The 19796-nt window shown below is 42.2% G+C and overlaps 1 protein-coding gene across 2 annotated transcripts in view; it reads left to right on the top strand.

The window, feature by feature from the left end:
• Positions 1-909: 909 nt before the first annotated feature.
• The window catches only part of LOC135497004 (zinc finger protein 385B-like), a 112454-nt gene continuing 93567 nt past the window's right edge, over positions 910-19796 (top strand). The window contains exons 1-2 of one of the 2 annotated variants that reach the window (XM_064786628.1): positions 910-1051; positions 4871-6275. In XM_064786628.1, coding sequence (XP_064642698.1) covers positions 6266-6275 — 10 coding nt within the window. In that variant the 5' untranslated portion in view covers positions 910-1051; positions 4871-6265. Of the gene's footprint in view, positions 1052-3960; positions 6276-19796 lie in introns of those variants that run through there. The other variant, XM_064786627.1, reaches the window with a different exon arrangement.

The following is a 19796-nucleotide window of genomic DNA, read 5'->3' as shown; positions in this document are numbered from 1 at the left end:
TCGTGATACCCGAAGAGATATTTCGAAGTTATGTTTGCATACGCCCATTCATCCTGCATTAGCCTTTGGAGAACAAAGTCACAACTAGAACGCCTGGGTGAGATCACATTAAATCAGAAACCGACACGAAAGTGAGAGGAACTCATGGGTTGCCGGCGAATTAAAATTGCGTTTGAATAATTTTTGTTCTTTGCGGTGAAGGTTTGAGTTTTAAAATCAGTTCATTTTCTCTCGGCTTTTGTGCTGGTTTTCAATGGGTCTGCATGGCCTTGTGACGGCCTCGTCGTTATAATCTCAGAAATCCTAAGGTAAGTTTAGACGTGTGACAAACACGTCAATCACCAGCGCGATTACTTCACCGAATCTCGGTTTGGGCGTTGGGAATTTTGTCCACAGCTTGGCCTCGTGTATCCGTATGGTATTGGCATTGATACCACCGCATGCATTTGTACTATACAATCTATTTCAAGCTGAAGTTGATCGGCTATGACTCACTCATAAATAGCATCGCTGTACACACAGTGGTAACAAGTTAGCATGAGGCCACTGACCATCGGTGGTCTGATATCTCGGCAAGTGTAACGTTTATGTGTCTCATTCAAAAACCACGATATCCTTTGCGTTAAAACTTACGGAGTGTCTAGAGTAGATTAAAAGGGCAAACCCTGTGAAGTTATTTTTAAATCCAGATCATATTAACACCGCAGTGGCCATGGAAAGTGTGGTCTGTGTGATCGAAAAACGGGTTCACCATATGCTGTTTTATTAACCGCATAGAGATAGTGTACATTGCATACGGCGGAATTAGGTCAAATTTGATTGAGGTGCATTGTAAAGTGAAGCGCGCGATATGACACGTATTTCTTCAGTGGTATGGGCGGACCCCGTAGGTATCGCATGGAGGAGTTCAGTCTGCCGTGCTTCTTGATACATTGTTCTATTCTGGCTGGAGCCACAGGAAAAAACGAGTCAATTTATCTTCTAATTTCAAAACAACGACAGAGGAAACACTCAAGATCGGAAATACTCAAAAACGTCACACGCCGGATAGGTTTGCTATTATATTTCCAAATTTCCAAATTTCTCGATTACATCTATGTATCGATTTCATTTCACTAAAAACGTACTTGGGTTGCAGCCACGTGCATATATTTGCAAGGTTGTTAGCTCACCTTCAGGGGAGTTATACAAAATTGTGAATTGCACATGGCCCCTGAACGTTTGCTTCATCATCGTGTATATACATGTACATGATTTGCGTTGATTGATGTATAGTGTCCGTACTTGGGTTGCAGCCATGTACATATATTTGCAAGGTTGTTAGCTCACCTTCAGGGGAGTTATACAAAATTGTGAATTGCACATGGCCCCTGAACGTTTCATTTGTTAACATTGCTTCATCATCGTGTATATACATGTACATGATTTGCGTTGATTGATGTATAGTGTCCGTACTTGGGTTGCAGCCACGTGCATATATTTGCAAGGTTGTTAGCTCACCTTCAGGGGAGTCATACAAAATTGTGAATTGCACATGGCCCCTGAACGTTTGCTTCATCATCGTGTATGTACATGATTTGCGTTGATTGATGTATAGTGTCCGTACTTGGGTTGCAGCCATGTACATATATTTGCAAGGTTGTTAGCTCACCTTCAGGGGAGTTATACAAAATTGTGAATTGCACATGGCCCCTGAACGTTTCATTTGTCAACATTGCTTCATCATCGTGTATGTACATGATTTGCGTTGATTGATGTATAGTGTCCGTACTTGGGTTGCAGCCATGTACATATATTTGCAAGGTTGTTGGCTCACCTTCAGGGGAGTTATACAAAATTGTGAATTGCACATGGCCCCTGAACGTTTCATTTGTTTACATTGCTTCATCATCGTGTATGTACATGATTTGCGTTGATTGATGTATAGTGTCCGTGTATGTGTCCCGCCCTTATTGGGTGCATTGGTAGTCACATTATGGGGCAGGCAATTGCCCATCGATGGTTATTCCCCACATTTCAGTGTTTCCATACATAGGACTGCTATAGAGACAATGACTTTTCAATAGTGGGAACACTGAAAAACGTGTGAGCCTATCTATCCTATGAAACGGTAACACTCAAAAGTGTTACTCTTGTGTATATGTTTCCCCTGGAAGTAGTATCCATCCATATTGTATCGTGACGGGTATGATTCTATAGACTCATAACTTTTTATACCTTTGAGACCAAAAGCGACTAAGTGTGTGATCCAGGGACATTCTATCCAAGGATAGGCCTAACTAACACTGTTACACCTGTGGAGGGCCTAATATCCCTCTTTTAAGATCTGTTATCTCTTTTTATCAATGAATTGAGATGTTAGAAAAGTCTGTCACAATCAATAACAGAACGTGGACTGATAGACGCTACAGGGTGGCCCAGAATTATTTTCCCCTCACAAAATGGATACACAATAGAATCCTTTTGTGCAAGGGAAAATAATTTTTGGCCACCATGTATAGTATTCCAAGGACAGAAGAACTCTAGCGGACCTTTTCATCTGCGTGGACTATGGATAACTTACAATCTTTTTCCGTGGACATAGTGACACTAAACGAGTGACTTCAAACATCATCAAAAATGACATTGGATCCAATAACTTTTTATGAATGCTTCATGGACAATATACGTTTGATAGAGACACATGGACTAACTTTAAAAACGAACTTGTGACCTGATAGATCTTGATGATGATACTGACGTGTTTCCTAATATCTGTAAGTGCCCTGAAACAAGCCGGGCTTGGGCAGTGCACCCATTGCATTGTATCGTATTCTTGCCGATAACGCTGAGTGGCGATTGTGGGTATTTTCTGTTTCTTCAGCAACCGATTGCGATGTTGGTAAGTTCAGTTGCAATCGGAAAGGAAAGAAGCGGGGTGTATCATTCGTAACGTTCAAGAGTTTCTGGTTATAGATACCAGGAGCTACTTCCTTGAGTGTCATAACACGAGGGGGTCGGAATAACCGATTGCGATGTTGGTAAGTTCAGTTGCAATCGGAAAGGAAAGAAGCGGGGTGTATCATTCGTAACGTTCAAGAGTTTCTGGTTATAGATACCAGGAGCTACTTAGCTTCTTGAGTGTCATAACACGAGGGGGTCGAAATAACCGATTGCGATGTTGGTAAGTTCAGTTGCAATCGGAAAGGAAAGAAGCGGGGTGTATCATTCGTGACGTTCAAGAGTTGCTGGTTATAGATACCAGGAGCTACTTCCTTGAGTGTCATAACACGAGGGGGTCGGAATAACCGATTGCGATGTTGGTAAGTTCAGTTGCAATCGGAAAGGAAAGAAGCGGGGTGTATCATTCGTGACATTCAAGAGTTGCTGGTTATTGATACCAGGAGCTACTTCCTTGAGTGTCATAACACGAGGGGGTCGGAATAACCGATTCAGTCTTGGTTACAAAATGTGGGAGTGATAGTTCGATTCAGCTGCGTGGTCAGTCAAAGGCATACCGTGCGATTAGCACAGGTGTGTACCATTCTTAATCGTCGTCAAACTCGAAGGAGGATTTCATCGGATCAAATCGATTTATTAGTTCTGCCTGATACCATGAGGCGTCAACGTGCTGGAAAAGTGTTCTTGAAAGTAACGTTAGAATAGGAACGTAACGTGCTTGGATTACATCCTTGTGCATTCTTTAACCGTGTATTGTGATCTTGATCTATAGTGTCCGTACTTGGGTTGCAGCCATGTACATATATTTGCAAGGTTGTTAGCTCACCTTCAGGGGAGTTATACAAAATTGTGAATTGCACATGGCCCCTGAACGTTTCATTTGTCAACATTGCTTCATCATCGTGTATATACATGTACATGATTTGCGTTGATTGATGTATAGTGTCCGTACTTGGGTTGCAGCCATGTACATATATTTGCAAGGTTGTTAGCTCACCTTCAGGGGAGTTATACAAAATTGTGAATTGCACATGGCCCCTGAACGTTTCATTTGTCAACATTGCTTCATCATCGTGTATGTACATGATTTGCGTTGATTGATGTATAGTGTCCGTACTTGGGTTGCAGCCATGTACATATATTTGCAAGGTTGTTGGCTCACCTTCAGGGGAGTTATACAAAATTGTGAATTGCACATGGCCCCTGAACGTTTCATTTGTTAACATTGCTTCATCATCGTGTATATACATGTACATGATTTGCGTTGATTGATGTATAGTGTCCGTACTTGGGTTGCAGCCATGTACATATATTTGCAAGGTTGTTGGCTCACCTTCAGGGGAGTTATACAAAATTGTGAATTGCACATGGCCCCTGAACGTTTCATTTGTTTACATTGCTTCATCATCGTGTATGTACATGATTTGCGTTGATTGATGTATAGTGTCCGTGTATGTGTCCCGCCCTTATTGGGTGCATTGGTAGTCAGATTATGGGGCAGGCAATTGCCCATCGGTAGTTGTTCCCCACATTTCAGTGTTTCCATACATAGGACTGCTATAGAGACAATGACTTTTCAATAGTGGGAACACTGAAAAACGTGTGAGCCTATCTATCATATGAAACGGTAACACTCAAAAATGTTACTCTTGTGTATATGTTTCGCCTGGAAGTAGTATCCATCCATATTGTATCGTGACGGGTATGATTCTATAGACTCATGACTTTTTATATCTTAGAGACTAAAAGCGACTTAGTGTGTGATCCAGGAACATTCTATCCAAGGATAGGCCTAACTAACACTGTTACACCTGTGGAGGGCCTAATGTCCCTCTTTTAAGATATGTTATCTCTTTTTATCAATGAATTGAGATGTTAGAAAAGTATATCACAATGTCTAGGCCTATGGTATCTTATTTTGTCAATAAAGGACACGCCGCTCAATAACAGAACGTGGACTGATAAGACGCTACAGGGTGGCCCAGAATTATTTTCCCTTCACAAAATGGATACACAATAGGATCCTTTTGTGCAAGGGAAAATAATTTTTGGCCACCATGTAGTATTCCAAGGACAGAAGAACTCTAGCGGACCTTTTCATCTGCGTGGACTATGGATAACTTACAATCTTTTTCCGTGGACATAGTGACACTAAACGAGTGACTTCAAACATCATCAAAAATGACATTGGATCCAATAACTTTTTTATGAATGCTTCATGGACAATATACTTTTGATAGAGACACATGGACTAACTTTAAAAACGAACTTGTGACCTGATAGGTCTTGATGATGATACTGACGTGTTTCCTAATATCTGTAAGTGCCCTGAAACAAGCCGGGCTTGGGCAGTGCACCCATTGCATTGTATCGTATTCTTGCCGATAACGCTGAGTGGCGATTGTGGGTATTTTCTGTTTCTTCAGCAACCGATTGCGATGTTGGTAAGTTCAGTTGCAATCGGAAAGGAAAGAAGCGGGGTGTATCATTCGTAACGTTCAAGAGTTTCTGGTTATAGATACCAGGAGCTACTTCCTTGAGTGTCATAACACGAGGGGGTCGGAATAACCGATTGCGATGTTGGTAAGTTCAGTTGCAATCGGAAAGGAAAGAAGCGGGGTGTATCATTCGTAACATTCAAGAGTTGCTGGTTACAGATACCAGGAGCTACTTCTTGAGTGTCATAACACGAGGGGGTCGGAATAACCGATTGCGATGTTGGTAAGTTCAGTTGCAATCGGAAAGGAAAGAAGCGGGGTGTATCATTCGTAACATTCAAGAGTTGCTGGTTACAGATACCAGGAGCTACTTCTTGAGTGTCATAACACGAGGGGGTCGGAATAACCGATTGCGATGTTGGTAAGTTCAGTTGCAATCGGAAAGGAAAGAAGCGGGGTGTATCATTCGTGACGTTCAAGAGTTGCTGGTTATAGATACCAGGAGCTACTTCCTTGAGTGTCACAACACGAGGGGGTCGGAATAACCGATTCAGTCTTGGTTACAAAATGTCGAAGTGATAGTTCGATTCAGCTGCGTGGTCAGTCAAAGGCATACCGTGCGATTAGCACAGGTGTGTACCATTCTTAATCGTCGTCAAACTCGAAGGAGGATTTCATCGGATCAAATCGATTTATTAGTTCTGCCTGATACCATGAGGCGTCAACGTGCTGGAAAAGTGTTCTTGAAAGTAACGTTAGAATAGGAACGTAACGTGCTTGGATTACATCCTTGTGCATTCTTTAACCGTGTATTGTGATCTTGAATTTCTGGAGGATTACTCGTATTCTACTGGTATTCAATCAAGTACATTTTCAAGACATCTACAATGCATTCAGGTAAGAACCATTTTGAAAGCAAAATACCCTAACAAGCACTTTCAATTTTTGATGATCTCTAACGTACGTTTGCATTTGTTTTATCATTGTTTATAGGAAGATAAAGGCTTTCAAGTTATCATTAAAATTGTCAGCACTAATCTTTGAGAAAGTTGTTGACTATTGAGATAACGATACGACGATAAGGTATGAGTTCCAGCCACCTAACGAGTGTTTCATATTAAACGCGCTTTTTGTTGGATAGCAGCTTATATTCACCTAGATGCTGCGCACTTTTACTCATAGCGGATGCAGCTCGATTCAGACCAGGCAGGCCTTGGTATCGCACACATCTGTATGCACCTCGAGTAAACAGGGATATATCACCTTGGGTAAGGTAGTTGATTTAATTAGCCAAGAATCATTAGCTATCTCTACCTGCAATGATTAGTGGGCAAGAAGCGCAACTTGTTACTTTTTTATATTTTCTTTGTTCGGGACTGATATCAAATCCCTTGTACAGGATGGAAGAAATAAACACCGTTATGAAAAGGCTTATGGAGAAGAGTTTCCTCTGTTCGTGAACATTAGGTTCTGTCCCCTCAGGGTGGTTGTGATGGTTGTGATAGCTATACCAATACTGCCAGGTGGCGCCAGCACAAAGCTTGGTCTGTATGTTGCCCTTGGAAAACTACTGATTTGTCAAAGGAATGTGTGATGTGAACTAGTCATTATGGCACAATTTTGACGCCCCTGGTGGTGGCACGACGAACCAATTCGTGCCACTCTTTTGTGACATTTGTACGTCTCTTTAAATGTCTGATCAGGTCAGATGGTACAGATGGTCAGATGGTAAATCGTGCGGTTATTAACCCTACAACATCAACCTGTTACACCTAGTAAATCTAATACTATTTACCATATGATTCAACCTGGGGGATTAATTTCATATGCTAGATGCTATCATTGAGAGTTTATATAGCGATCCGACCGACGCTGCTAGTGTTACATACTTTGAGGTGATATAGGGTGAACCTCTTACCACTGTATAAAGTTGTTGAGGCCACTCACGAATGAGATACGTTGCGCCGTATCACAAGCGAGATGTAGTCAACCTCACGTTTTTATGACCTGTGGTGCATTCTTTCAGATGGTATCTAAAATCTTACAAACAAATGTTGGAGTGGTGATGTTGATCATCCTGGCGGCTTACCAAACAATTCGAGTACTGGAAGGCCTCACAAATGTAAATCACGTGTTGCGGACTTGGTTCTGTGCTCTGTCCTATGAAAATGAAGTCCGACAAGACAAGACAGGGGCTGTCGTCCATCTTTGCTTGCCTAAATTGAATAAATTTTGACACGTGACCTGTTGTTTATGTGAGATTCTTTTACGTGCAGTTTCCTCTAAACAGCTTCATGAGATAATATCTCCTTCGCAAGGTAATAAAGCCTAACGGTATTTCACCTGATGGTGTATCTATACCAATGGTTCCAATCAGATCAAGACCAGGGAAGGTGGGTACTACAAGTACTCTACCAAGTTAACGGAGTATGCTAGGATCAGTTCTTACATTCTAGGTCCAACACCGACACCTGTAAGGTGTTTCTTCTTGAATGAACGAGCCAAGTGATAAATCGGTGTTGTGTTCTTGGCAAGATTTTTAGCGTTTGTAAATAAAGTTTTACCAATGTCAGGTGCAATATAAACAACTAGTGAGACAGAAATAGCAATGGCTTGCCGGCTACAGAATGAAACTTGTTAAAAGAAGACTAACGGCAGGATCGGAGCCACTGAGGTTGACCAGACGGTTGGCCAAATTCGCCAATATGTGTCACTGCTATATCATAGTACTACGCACTACCGCTAAGTCAATTGATACCTAGATCATTAACTGTGTATTCATTATTCGTCACCAGCACGCAACAATTTGACTCCCTGGCTGACTCCTGCCTGCATGTAATTCCCCTTTAAAACGATATACATGTACATGTATTTTCATCTCCTAAGAATGTACACTTTAAGTTCAGAAGAAACGGTTTCCCCTTTCTGATGTAAGGTGTTAAGCGCCGAAGAAGCTTCAGATACTTAAGCTATCTGCTGCAGGCCACTTTCCTTCAATAAGCCGTTTTTTCGCACTTTTGTGGAATATCTTTAGTCATCCAACGCAGAGTTGATATAAGTCAATTAGTTGATTCATCAAGATACACACTCACAAGAATCATGATTCTGGAGATGATACTGATAATTATGTGGATGATGATGGTGATGATGATGATGATGATGATGATGATGATGATGATGATAATAGGTTTTGTTGCTTTAGTATTTATCAAAAGATGTTTTGGAGGCGCTAAATATACATATATAAATTGGCAGTGTCGACGCCCTTAGGCCATGTTTATAGGTACAAACATAAAATGGCTTTGAACAACAGTTCCCCACAAAGATTCTGTTCGTGCCCTGGTCTAGGCCTATATTTCTTCATAAATCATCATACATGTATTGTGTAACCATGTAGGTTTACCGGTGCCTGGAAGTTATGACTGGCTCCATGTCCTAGTGATACATGTACGCTGATGAAAGTGTGGCCGGGAGCGGGTACCAGTGTAGGCAAACATCTGATTTTGCGAAGAAAAAAATACCGTAACATGGTTTAAACAACATCAAACTTTATGATACATGTACCCTGAGGTAATTATCAATACTTACATACCAGAAAGTATTAACAACCTTTAAAGAAATTCCGTTTATCTAGGGGTGATATTTGGGCTTTACGCAGGTTCATCGTCTTGTTGACGCGAAGAAGACTTCCGGTAGCGTTTCGACGTCTGCTTCCGGTAATCATTTCTCCTACTCGTCTGCTCGCGGAAGTCCACGTCTGTTTGCCAACAGATGTATTCCGAGCTAGCATCTTTTGGGAAGACAGCTATCCCTGGTGTCTAGTTTGATGTGGAATGAAGCTTGCGGACGGTAATAACAGCAATAACGTTCATTACACTCTAAACCTAGGTAATCCTTCACAGGTGTTTTGCAATAAAACAGGCTCACTAGCCAGCAAATGATCTTTACATTTAAGACCTAAATGTTTTTGCAACTTGTAGCTAAATAAAACAGCAATTCTATTTCCGTCAAAACAATTCCTCCGCCACGGAAGGTGAGACATTTTTTCGCGTTTTAAATATACTGACAATGAGATGAGTGTTGAGAATATCGCCTTGTGACGAAGCGCACAGGTGGTTCATTTCATTCTCTGCAGGGTTATTATGTACTCTGAGGTATCTTTAACAGACAATTGTTGTTCAAACTTATTTCCGATATTATTCCTTCTTCGTAAGTTTTGCCATTGTGATTAAGAAATCTGCCGTTGTTTTTAGGCTGTTGAACGTCTATCTAGCTGAACCGCTTGTCTAACCCTCTATTACATTAACCATCCACGTAATAGCTGCAATAAAACTCACATCAACAATCGTGCAACTTTTTAAGACAACCACATATGTGTGCTGACTTTATTTAAGTAGAAACTGCGCATGCCGCGCAAGGAACAGCTGAGATCGCCCCTAATGAGCGAGACGCTGTTTTGTTAATTGCTAAAATGATGGTAAAAATGTTAGTTGTGATGAGCGAAATGGGAGGAAATACCCTCATAAAGTTGATCAATGAGATACGAAAGGTGCATAAGGCGGAAAGTTTTTGTTTATTTCTTCTAAAGTTTTCCATGTGTTCAACTTTCCCAACGATCTATTATCCCGAAATGAGCTGAACCAGGGCCGACACTCATGGCCAGACGCCGTCTAATGATAGTCGTCATTTGGGAAGTGTTCAAGGTTTATATGGAGATCAAACTCCAGATTTATTCAGAATCAGATACACGTACTTCACATGGTTCTAGGCTGATGATTTGCTTTGCTAATGAGACATCATTAAGCAAATTTTATCCGAGGACTGTAATACAAATGTACATGGATACTAGTAATTACCTTTTGAGCTTCAACTATTCCGTAAAGCATCAACGTCGTATACATAAGTAATTGAGAAAGGCATGAAATATTTTGTTTTTAAGGAAAATTGAGAATAATCTTCTAAGATTGGTGAGTTTTCAGACTGAGGTAGCCTAATAAGTTGACGATTTCATTGGTAATCAGCCAAAGGTTCATTTTCATTTCTGATGAACATCTCAAATATCCTTGGCGCTGGGGTCGACTTGGCGATATATTGGGAAAATTGCACTCGGTGGTCAGGTCGAGATTTGGCCGCTGAGATCCTACGTCTGAGGCAGGGCTGAAGTGACACTGTCATTGATATTCTACAGTTGCGTCAGACAGTGATCGTAAGCCACAGCAATGGCTGTCAGACTGCTTTGAGCGGCATGCATGGCATCGTACGAATTCAGATCAACAATTTCTCCGGGAAATACGCCATTACCAAATATCTCATCTTTTGGCATTTGACGCTGCTTCTTCCCAGAAATGTGACGTTTCACAGACACCATCTACTGCATTTTATCATCCCATCATCATCAGGTCAGCTTCTGTTAGTTTAAATTATTCACCCACCTCAGTGTGTTTAAAACGTCAACAACTTGTCAAAATTTCATGTTTAATTTCAAACCTCTTTCCCGGATTGTGACAGATATGTCATAATTGTGATAGTATGTAACACGATTGGGATCAAATCTAAATCTATCTTGACAAGAATGGTTGCCTATACCGTGTAGGCTCTGTATGAGCGAAGGTCAAATGAAAGTAATTGGTTTCCATAAAGTTTCAAGTCGCTTTTGCCCTGAGGGCTATCTGCTAAGTAATAGTAAACGACGGATCTGGGCTCGGCTTAACAAAATTGATGACCCTATCGATAATGTTTTGAACACTCACTCAGGAACTTGTATTTCTTCATATGTGGAACTGTAACTGCTGGATCTGACAGTATAGGCCGTTGTAGGCTTTAATTTGCCAATTGGATGGGTATGTCTAGCTTTAGCGAAAGTAATTAACAGGAAAGTCAAACAGTTGATTCCATCTGATAAGATGAAAGTCGGAGTCTGAGCCGGGACAATGGGTAAGCTTAGAATTAGATGAGTAAGAGCCGCTATGGATTAGAAAATAATTGAAATACCTCTGTAATTAGAAAGGAATAGGCGCTCGGGAGCTGGTATCTGAATAGGCTCTAGATGAGAGGATTGACAAATGGAATTGATGTCTGAGCTGTATCGCACGTACATGTACTTACTAGCTTTAGCCCTTGAAAGTACATGTACATTTAAGGCTGAACAAATTCCTGATTGTGAAGGCAACACTTGAGTTCCTTGCCTACGAGAGCAATGACGCATCAAGGCTCAAGAGACGCTTAAACAGGGCCGAACCAATTGCCTATTTTGGTGGTGATTCATGCAGCTCCTTCATTTCACACAGCCAGAAGTCATGCCAAATCCGATGCTAATAAATGAACCCTCTCTTGGTCGAACCAGCAGTGACAGTAACCCAGGATTAGTGATCCGCCGTATCCTTCCTTAAAAGTGCTTTGTGCGCAAACTGGATGCGATTCCGAGTCAAATGTCGTCACGGGAAAATCACTATAGAACGATTGAAGACCAAATTGGCTGCGACATCAGCCTTTGAAGCCATTAGGCCGCCGGTAGGATTTCGGTCCAATCCGCTATTTTTGAAACCCTGATTTGATCAAATCTATAACGAAATAACTAGCCTGGTTTTCGTGCGCTGTATCGACTTCGATATTAATAACAAAATATTGGATGCTGGATTAGACTACAGCTACTACCAACGGGCATAGATCTTGGCAAGGCGGAGATATCCGAGTTGACATTATCATTTGCGGTTGCAGTGGAAGCTTAACTTCAAGGGGTGCCAAACTAAAACCAAATGTAGTTTTTGATGGTTAATCGGTTAGGGTTTCCATAAGTGCCGTACAGCGTTTAAGCAGACGTTCTAGGGGAAACAAAATCGAACGAAAACGCGCGCTGCAATCTCTCGCTTGTTTGATATTTCCTAAAAGGCATTGGGAACTCTTCAGAAACTAATTATAGAAACATTGCTCTGGTGTTGCAATCCACGGGTTGATTTTATTGAAAATAGCATGGTAAATTGTCTTTAATCCTCTTGGGTTATGTGGTAATTGTCTAACCTGATTAAAGTGTCGCCTGTGTCTAAGATAATACGTATTCTGATATTGCAGACAGGCGGTTTCATTAAGGTGCATTTTGATTGGTTCCTGGGGATTTAACCGCCAAATTAACTTTGCTGCAGCATTTGCATGTAATCCCATGACGCGACTTCTTCTTGGTGTCTTTTTTATTGGAGGCGAGCGCTAAATAAATATCTGATATCTGATAATAATATTCTTTGTAGTTTTGATACTCCCTCTTTATTCACAAAACTATTGCAAATTCCCGGGCCAACCTATCCCTTTCACAGCCTCATATAAAAACTGCGTGAAGAAACCTTATCCTTTGAAAATCGGAATCCGATAGCCACGTAGGCAAGGGATATTCTCCAATTTTAGCTTGGCATTAGGGGTATTTGATAATGAATGACTGTCGGGAGGCTGGTCTGCGATAAACTGTCATTCAGGCTGGCTAGAATTACAGTTGATTATAGTTCATCTCACCTGGAAATCTCGAAAGCGCAATAGCTCTAGTGACTTTTGCTAAGCATTTGTTGATTAACTCTAGATAGTTCACCTCACCTCTCAAGTATGGATTCCCAACAGAAGAATCTACATCACTACTCATGATAATTCACCATCTGCCATCTGTCTGGCACTTCTCGCCTCCTCAATTACTTTCACAGTGACTTGAAGGAGAATGTGTCGTATCCTCATGTGGGAAATCTCAACCCTCAGAAGGTCTTGCACTCAACACATTGGTGGTGCTGCCAAGCTATAAAAGACTTGCAAGAATGTCGTCATATGCAGTGTTCCTGATGGGTATACGTCCGTTTCAATATCTCTCTGTAGGGTTTTCAAGCTCCTGACTTCGGATATTCCTAAACTGGCTTCCCGTATAGCTTTGATGGAATTCCTTCTCCGTACTCACTCAGAGTCACAATTCGCCTCTCTGGTGTTGTCTAATCAAAATTGTCGAATCATGGATCTCTTTGAAATGAGAAAGCGTCGGGTTGGTTTCGGTCAATTTTGCTTTAGGAATGCAACAGCGGGTACCATAATTTAGGTGAAAATTGCCGGAGCAGTTACAAAAAAGTGGTTTATGGCGTTCTGATGAAGCAAGCCAGAAGCCGTGAACAATTGCTGATTTACATGGCGACTTCAGCCAGTTTGGTACACCGCTCACATCGATGAATTGTCCATTAAGTCAGTGAAGGGGAAGGCACTGTCACTGGCAGCTGCTGCAGCAGGCAGCCGGGTGTCAGCAACCATGCTTCAAAGAAATGCCAAGGGGGGAAACTATTTCCGACCGTCATACAAAACGACAGTTGGTTTCTCATTTTCTTCGGTCTTTGCATGTGGGTTTGTTCGAGTCTGTACAGGCAAGGAACAGGGCCTGTTTGTTCAAAACATTTGTTTTTCACTAAAGCGTGCGTTAACTTAAGGGTCGACCATACTAGTGCTGTAGGCACCACCATTTTGGCACTGGAACTTGAAATCCTAAAGCAAGTACAACTCCTTCACAGAATGCCAATTTCGAAGGTGGGAGTCTGTCTTCCGGAAAACAAAGAACTGACCCCCCCCCCCCCCCCACTCTTGAAAAGGACATTCACAAGTTCTTGCCAAAATTGTGGTGCTTATGGTTATCCCTGAACGTTCCGTTCTATCTTTCAGTCACATGTAAGTCCATCAGCTTATGTAAACGCAAAGTCAGTTTAACGAAAGCATTAGTGGCAAAACTTGTTGAAAAACTTGGCCTCTTGACTATAAAGTAGGGTAAGGGAAGGAGAGTTCTTGCGGCTTTGCGAATACTTGCCTGACCCGAGGGTAAACTGTACTGATGCTCTGGATGGTGCTTGGCCAAGTAGCTATATACCAGGATGCCTATCCGGGCCGCTGGTGGAGTATCCATTATGGGGTCATTAAACGAGAAGTGGTCGTCCTTACCAGCTGCTTTGGGTAGACGGGACATGTTAGGAATGACCCTATGAAGAAATTGGTAACTTACCTCTCGACCGTGTTTTTCTTCTTTGGCAAGTATGTAAGTCCAACGTTCCGCCAAATCTCCCCATCTTCACACCGAAATGTACTTAAAGATTCATTCTACCCATCCGCAATGTTTTGGCAAGTTCTGTAGTCTAACTCTCTGAGAAGTATTGCGGTAACTTTCAAGTAATGAATGATTCAATGTTGCTTTTAAGATCGAAGTCATTAGCGAAGAGGAAAAAAAGTCACCGAGAATATCGGGTTCGTGTCTGAAACTCTAATTAATTTTATCACAGCTGCCCCTGGGATGGTTGTATGTTCGTGACAAATAAGGATCGGAAGATTTGTTCCTACCTTGTCTTCTAGAGTCTTTTGCTCATTGATCTTAGAAGCCTTTTAGTGAAAGCCGCTTTCTCAGGGTAATGAATGGGGATCTTAAAATCGGCACATTTTTCGATACATGGAAATCCTCTTTCGCGATATCAGTTATGTCTTGCCCACGTAGCTTTCAGCTGAGGGAGTCTGATGTCTAAAAATGAGAGAAGAACTTGTATAAGCCTGATCGATAAATCGCCTAATAGCTGGTGAATATATGAAGAAACGCCCACTGATAGGAGTAATCAGCAGTAAGGATTTGCTTAAGACGCTGCTTAAAACATCTAAGCGGGTTGACCTCAAGGGCCAATAGCCTGAGCCTCACAGCGATAGCCGCTGGCTGTGGGCGTGAACTCTGGCCTATCATGTCACATTTGCTATCACGTCCAGCAGCAAGGACGGTTTATCCTTCCATTCAGGACAGGTCCTTGGGGATCCTCTTGCCTTACCTTCAGTTGGATATACACATTGATACTATTAGGTTAGGTCACCTTCGGAGTCAGCGATCTCCGAAAGCAGCAATATTACGTACACCAAGTCGTGCTGGCCAAGAAGATGTCCTCGATTCTGCTTTAGGGGCGCAGTCTTCAAAATCGTGCTTACGGAAACTGGTGGATTGATCTAGTATGTATGTGCCTCATCCATCCGCTCATCTCACGAGAGCAATGATACCTGTGGTAGAGATGATCGACCTGAGGCGAGGTGCTGCCTTTGACATCCAGCCAGGCATAAGGGTTAGGACCCTCCACAAAGGTCATCTATCACCGCCTGTATTGAGTTAGCCAGAGGCGCATGGGCAATACCTCACTTCAAAGAAAACTTTGGGACATTCTGCACTATCGGCTGATAATCTCAGTAAGATGGGTTCATAATTGAGCATAGGTAGCAGCCAGGCTTCTGATCTTGTCGCTAAGGTTCTTAATCATCTTAATTACATCAGTCTTTGATAGCAATGTCATCCCTGATCATACACCCCGGAGATTAGTCAACGTGATTTAATTGCGCTTTTGTTTTGGTGATGCTGACTGTTGAATTTCAGCAATGTCGCCGAATTGTAGACTGATATTCAAATGCTGTCGATGCCAAGTTTAGATGAATTTGCGTGCATATTTTCATCAATACTGCAGAGTTTATCACAAGAAAGTACAATGGACTCGAATGCTGTAGACCTCTAATGCAGTTCGGCATTATGCCAAACTATGTTGAAAAGAAGTTGTTACTAGTAGTGACAGACAGTCCTCTTTCCTTAAATAACATGTTGTCATCGAGGGGCCGTCAACGCTTGGGGACAAATAATGAAAGTACATGTGGACAAAATAACTATTTCGCACGACATGACATGAACTCAGACTTCGTGACAAGGGTATCAACCAGGGGCATGGGTAATCCATCGTAATGATTTCAAGAAATCTCCCTCAGGACTGAGACGACTGATGAAACATGGCGTGCTTGCCGGACAGATAATGCAATAACGTGATAGGGGAATCAAGTATTGGTCATAGTAGAACGAGACATTCGCACAGAGCAAAGGAATAATCGTGATTGGGTTATAACAACATGACTGTGTACTCTTCGGGTGTGTCCTGTCAGTGATGTGGAGAGGTGACATTTGTGATAACTTGTTTTGACTATGAAACGGGAACGGAAATCATTCAACGTGAAATCTTCTTGTTATCGTTCCTCTCATGTATAAAGGCGGTGAATACTAACTTTTTCATTAAGTTAATTGAATAGCTGAGCAATGAAAGACAGCAACAGAAGATGTAAACTATGCTCTGGGCTGTAGCTTTTACGTCTATACTTATCACCAATCCGTTGTCCTTACCTTTTTGAGCCTTTCCCTCCGCACTTCGCTATGTGCTGAATTGGTTAGGAGTTCCTTGACGTGAACACCCTCTTGACCTTGTTTGCTATGTTTGATCGTGGCATCTTCAATGCCTGTACCGACGCCGACTAAATCCTTGAACTACCTTCCTTCCCTGCAAACGCATTTCTCGACAAAAATGTCTTGAGAAGGCTGCAAGATGATCTCCATCTGATAGAATGACTTCCCCACCATCAAAACATTCGACAGATCTATCGAGGCTGACGACTATACAACCTCCGAACTCTGCTTCCTAACCAGTCTGACAGTCTGACAGCCATTAACTGATCGCTTTGAAGTTCTGTGTGCCAAGCTCAGGGCTTAATGGTCTGAGACGTTGATAAACCGCCTTTGTCGTCCATCATAATCATTATGCTCGGTTCATGATCAAAGGTGGGATACAGCTTCCAAGGTGGTGGGGATTCCATGATAATTTTAAAGTGGAATATCACGTTATCCTGAGTTGGTTTTTACCGAAAGGCCACGATAACACTTCTCGCCCATGGCCTCATCAGGCAGTGTCAGGCTCGCGGGGAGATCCTTTACATGGCCTTAAAACCATCTCCTACTTTACCAATAAAGTCGCGTAAAGGCTATCGAACGATTAATGGTAATGGTCCCCCACTATCACCAGCCAATACAATTTGACAAATGTGTAGTGGGAATGTGATACATGTATCTTGCATCTTTACGAATACATGTTCGGTACTAGTAATTGATTTCATAGATAAGTCCCCTTAGCATGGGCCACGACCCCGCCAGGCACATCGCTCTGATGGTAATAGCCATTCGACCCGAGGCGAACCCGTAAGTAGAGGAATCGATAAGCCCAGGCCATCGAAGTGGGCAGTGCCCCAGAAGCCAAGGGTATCTCGCCGGATTGACTCCATGTCATTAGAGAGGCTGCCGTAGAAGAAACATGTCAGGGGTACAGTAATAACAGCTTTAGCTGGCGTTCCCCGTTGCTTCTAGCCAAATGTTGGTGCAAGAACTTCAATATGTATACGGGAACTTCACGTCGAAGATATCGAGTGCAATCGAAAGAAAACCCGCCATTGAATTCCATCTTGACCCTCGATGTATTGCCATTGCCCAGCTTTCCGACCCGGGAACCGGCGGAGGCCACGGAGTTCAGTATGTGGAATTCGCGCAATACATTCACCGTCACGAGTCACTCCCACCTGCCGTGTACAAGTTTCGTTGATCAGCAAAAACAAATTACCTAAATCTTTTATATGGCATCGGCATTCTTTTCGCAGTCTTTCGCATTATAGGTTTTTCCTGCCTCGGGCTTAATTATCTGTTTTCCCGTTCGCTCCAGTTAGCGTCGATCAGATGGATTATGCATTTGGCAATGTGTTTTTATTTTGTTATCGGAGACATTGACGTCAGCGCATCAGATGAAGGCAGAATTGAGAAGAAAAACGAATAAGCTTTCTGTGTCTCTCTACGGCATCATAGTGCTTGGCTCCTTATTGAAAATAACAAAGTACATGTACAAACAACGTAGATACACTACAACCGGACCAACTGGTTGTAGCATGTTCACAGCGCTATTACTGCGTGGGTTTGGTACATACGTGCGTTCTTCTGGAGTCCTATTCCGAAATTCGATGCCGTACTCGCATTTCGAAAGGGTAGTGGCATGTCCATTCCTTCGCCCTGTACCATCAGCTCCCAGGGCGACAGTTACGATGGCTGTTGAACTTTACATTGACAGAAGGTTGGCGTTCCTGTAGCGTGTTTGGATGTGCGTAGTAGACTGTCGTCGGGGCCGAATGCCTGACACTTAGCGTTGAGCCCGCTAGCATTAACCATGTGAGCTATCGTACAGTCTTTTTCTGATGCAATAGATACATGTACATGTATCTTCTTTACATAATCGTGTTACCCTGGATGAAAGCTTTGTGCGTATTTCCCAAGAGATAAAAGCGACAAATACCTTTAACGGATCGAGGCAAGAGACAATACGCCTTTTAAAGATGATAGCATATTGATAGTCTAGTTCATGCTATTTTCTATCGAAAAGTAACGCCCCCTGATATCACGTGACCTTTTGTGTTGATCGGCAGTTTCTAAGTTCATCGTTTATGAAAGAAGGACTTCATAGTCGTATACATGAGACATACTTGATAAAAAAAGGAACGTTCACTTCAAAGTGTCATTTCTTCTTTGTCTATCCTGGGAAGAGAATAGACGATAGTTGATCTCATAAGCTTAGCGAGTGTATCAAAATGCATCGGCAAAATATGATAAAAACTTTATCCCGATTGTGTTCTGTGCTTTGTCTTTGAGTCTCTGGACGGGGCCAGGCTAGAGAAATTGGACAACAGGTTTAACGCAGGGGTTTGATCATCAAGGCTGTCTGTGGCTTTCATCACTGATATCCCAGTTATCCGAGGAGCACCCTCCGGTTGTCGAAGCATTGGTTGGCCGATTTGGGGTTTATATGGACCAACTCGAGCAATAAAGGAAGGATAGGCGACTACTCGTGATAAATCACCATGCTCGCACTTACCAGAATGAATGAAATCAACCATTGATACAGATGGGATGAGGAGCCATTGTCCGAATGTAACAACCTGGTTAAGGAGAGGATAGATGGGCTTCAACATAATATTATATTGGTGGATATGACGGTCTTTGGCAATGATTGTGCGATATTTGTTACTTTTATTGCCAGGCGTGAATAGATGTAACACTCACTATCTCTCCCTGTGGATTAATTACAGTTGAAGACTTGGGTGAATGGGTGTCGGAGTGAATGGGTGTCATTGAGAATATACCTGTCTTGGTGGTATTCAACGCCAGCATTCGTCATCTAGCTGACGCTGCCCTCGCGTGATCATGGATATTATTTACTGGTTTATTGCCATATTCTCGCTCAGTCAAATCAATCGTGGTTTCACAATCAATAAATATCAATATAGTATTATCAGTATATCGTGGTTCTAAGGTTAGAATGCTGGACTTTGATCTGGTAGTCACGGGTTCGACTCTCCGTGTATCCGCAACATGTTTTTCTCTTCGTTTACTTTTTTTATTCATTCATGTACATATATTTATATTTCGATAACCCTTGGACGCCATCCAGGGGCCTGACCCAGCATTGATTTGGATTAGCCAAGAGTGCGCTGCACACATCTTCACTGATATCGATTTGAAATGGCCCTCGTACATATGCAGGCACATCAGCT

The sequence above is a fragment of the Lineus longissimus genome, chromosome 12 (assembly GCF_910592395.1).
Source record: "Lineus longissimus chromosome 12, tnLinLong1.2, whole genome shotgun sequence".
Lineage (NCBI taxonomy): Eukaryota > Metazoa > Nemertea > Pilidiophora > Heteronemertea > Lineidae > Lineus > Lineus longissimus.
This window is presented reverse-complemented; position numbering and strand designations above follow the sequence as displayed.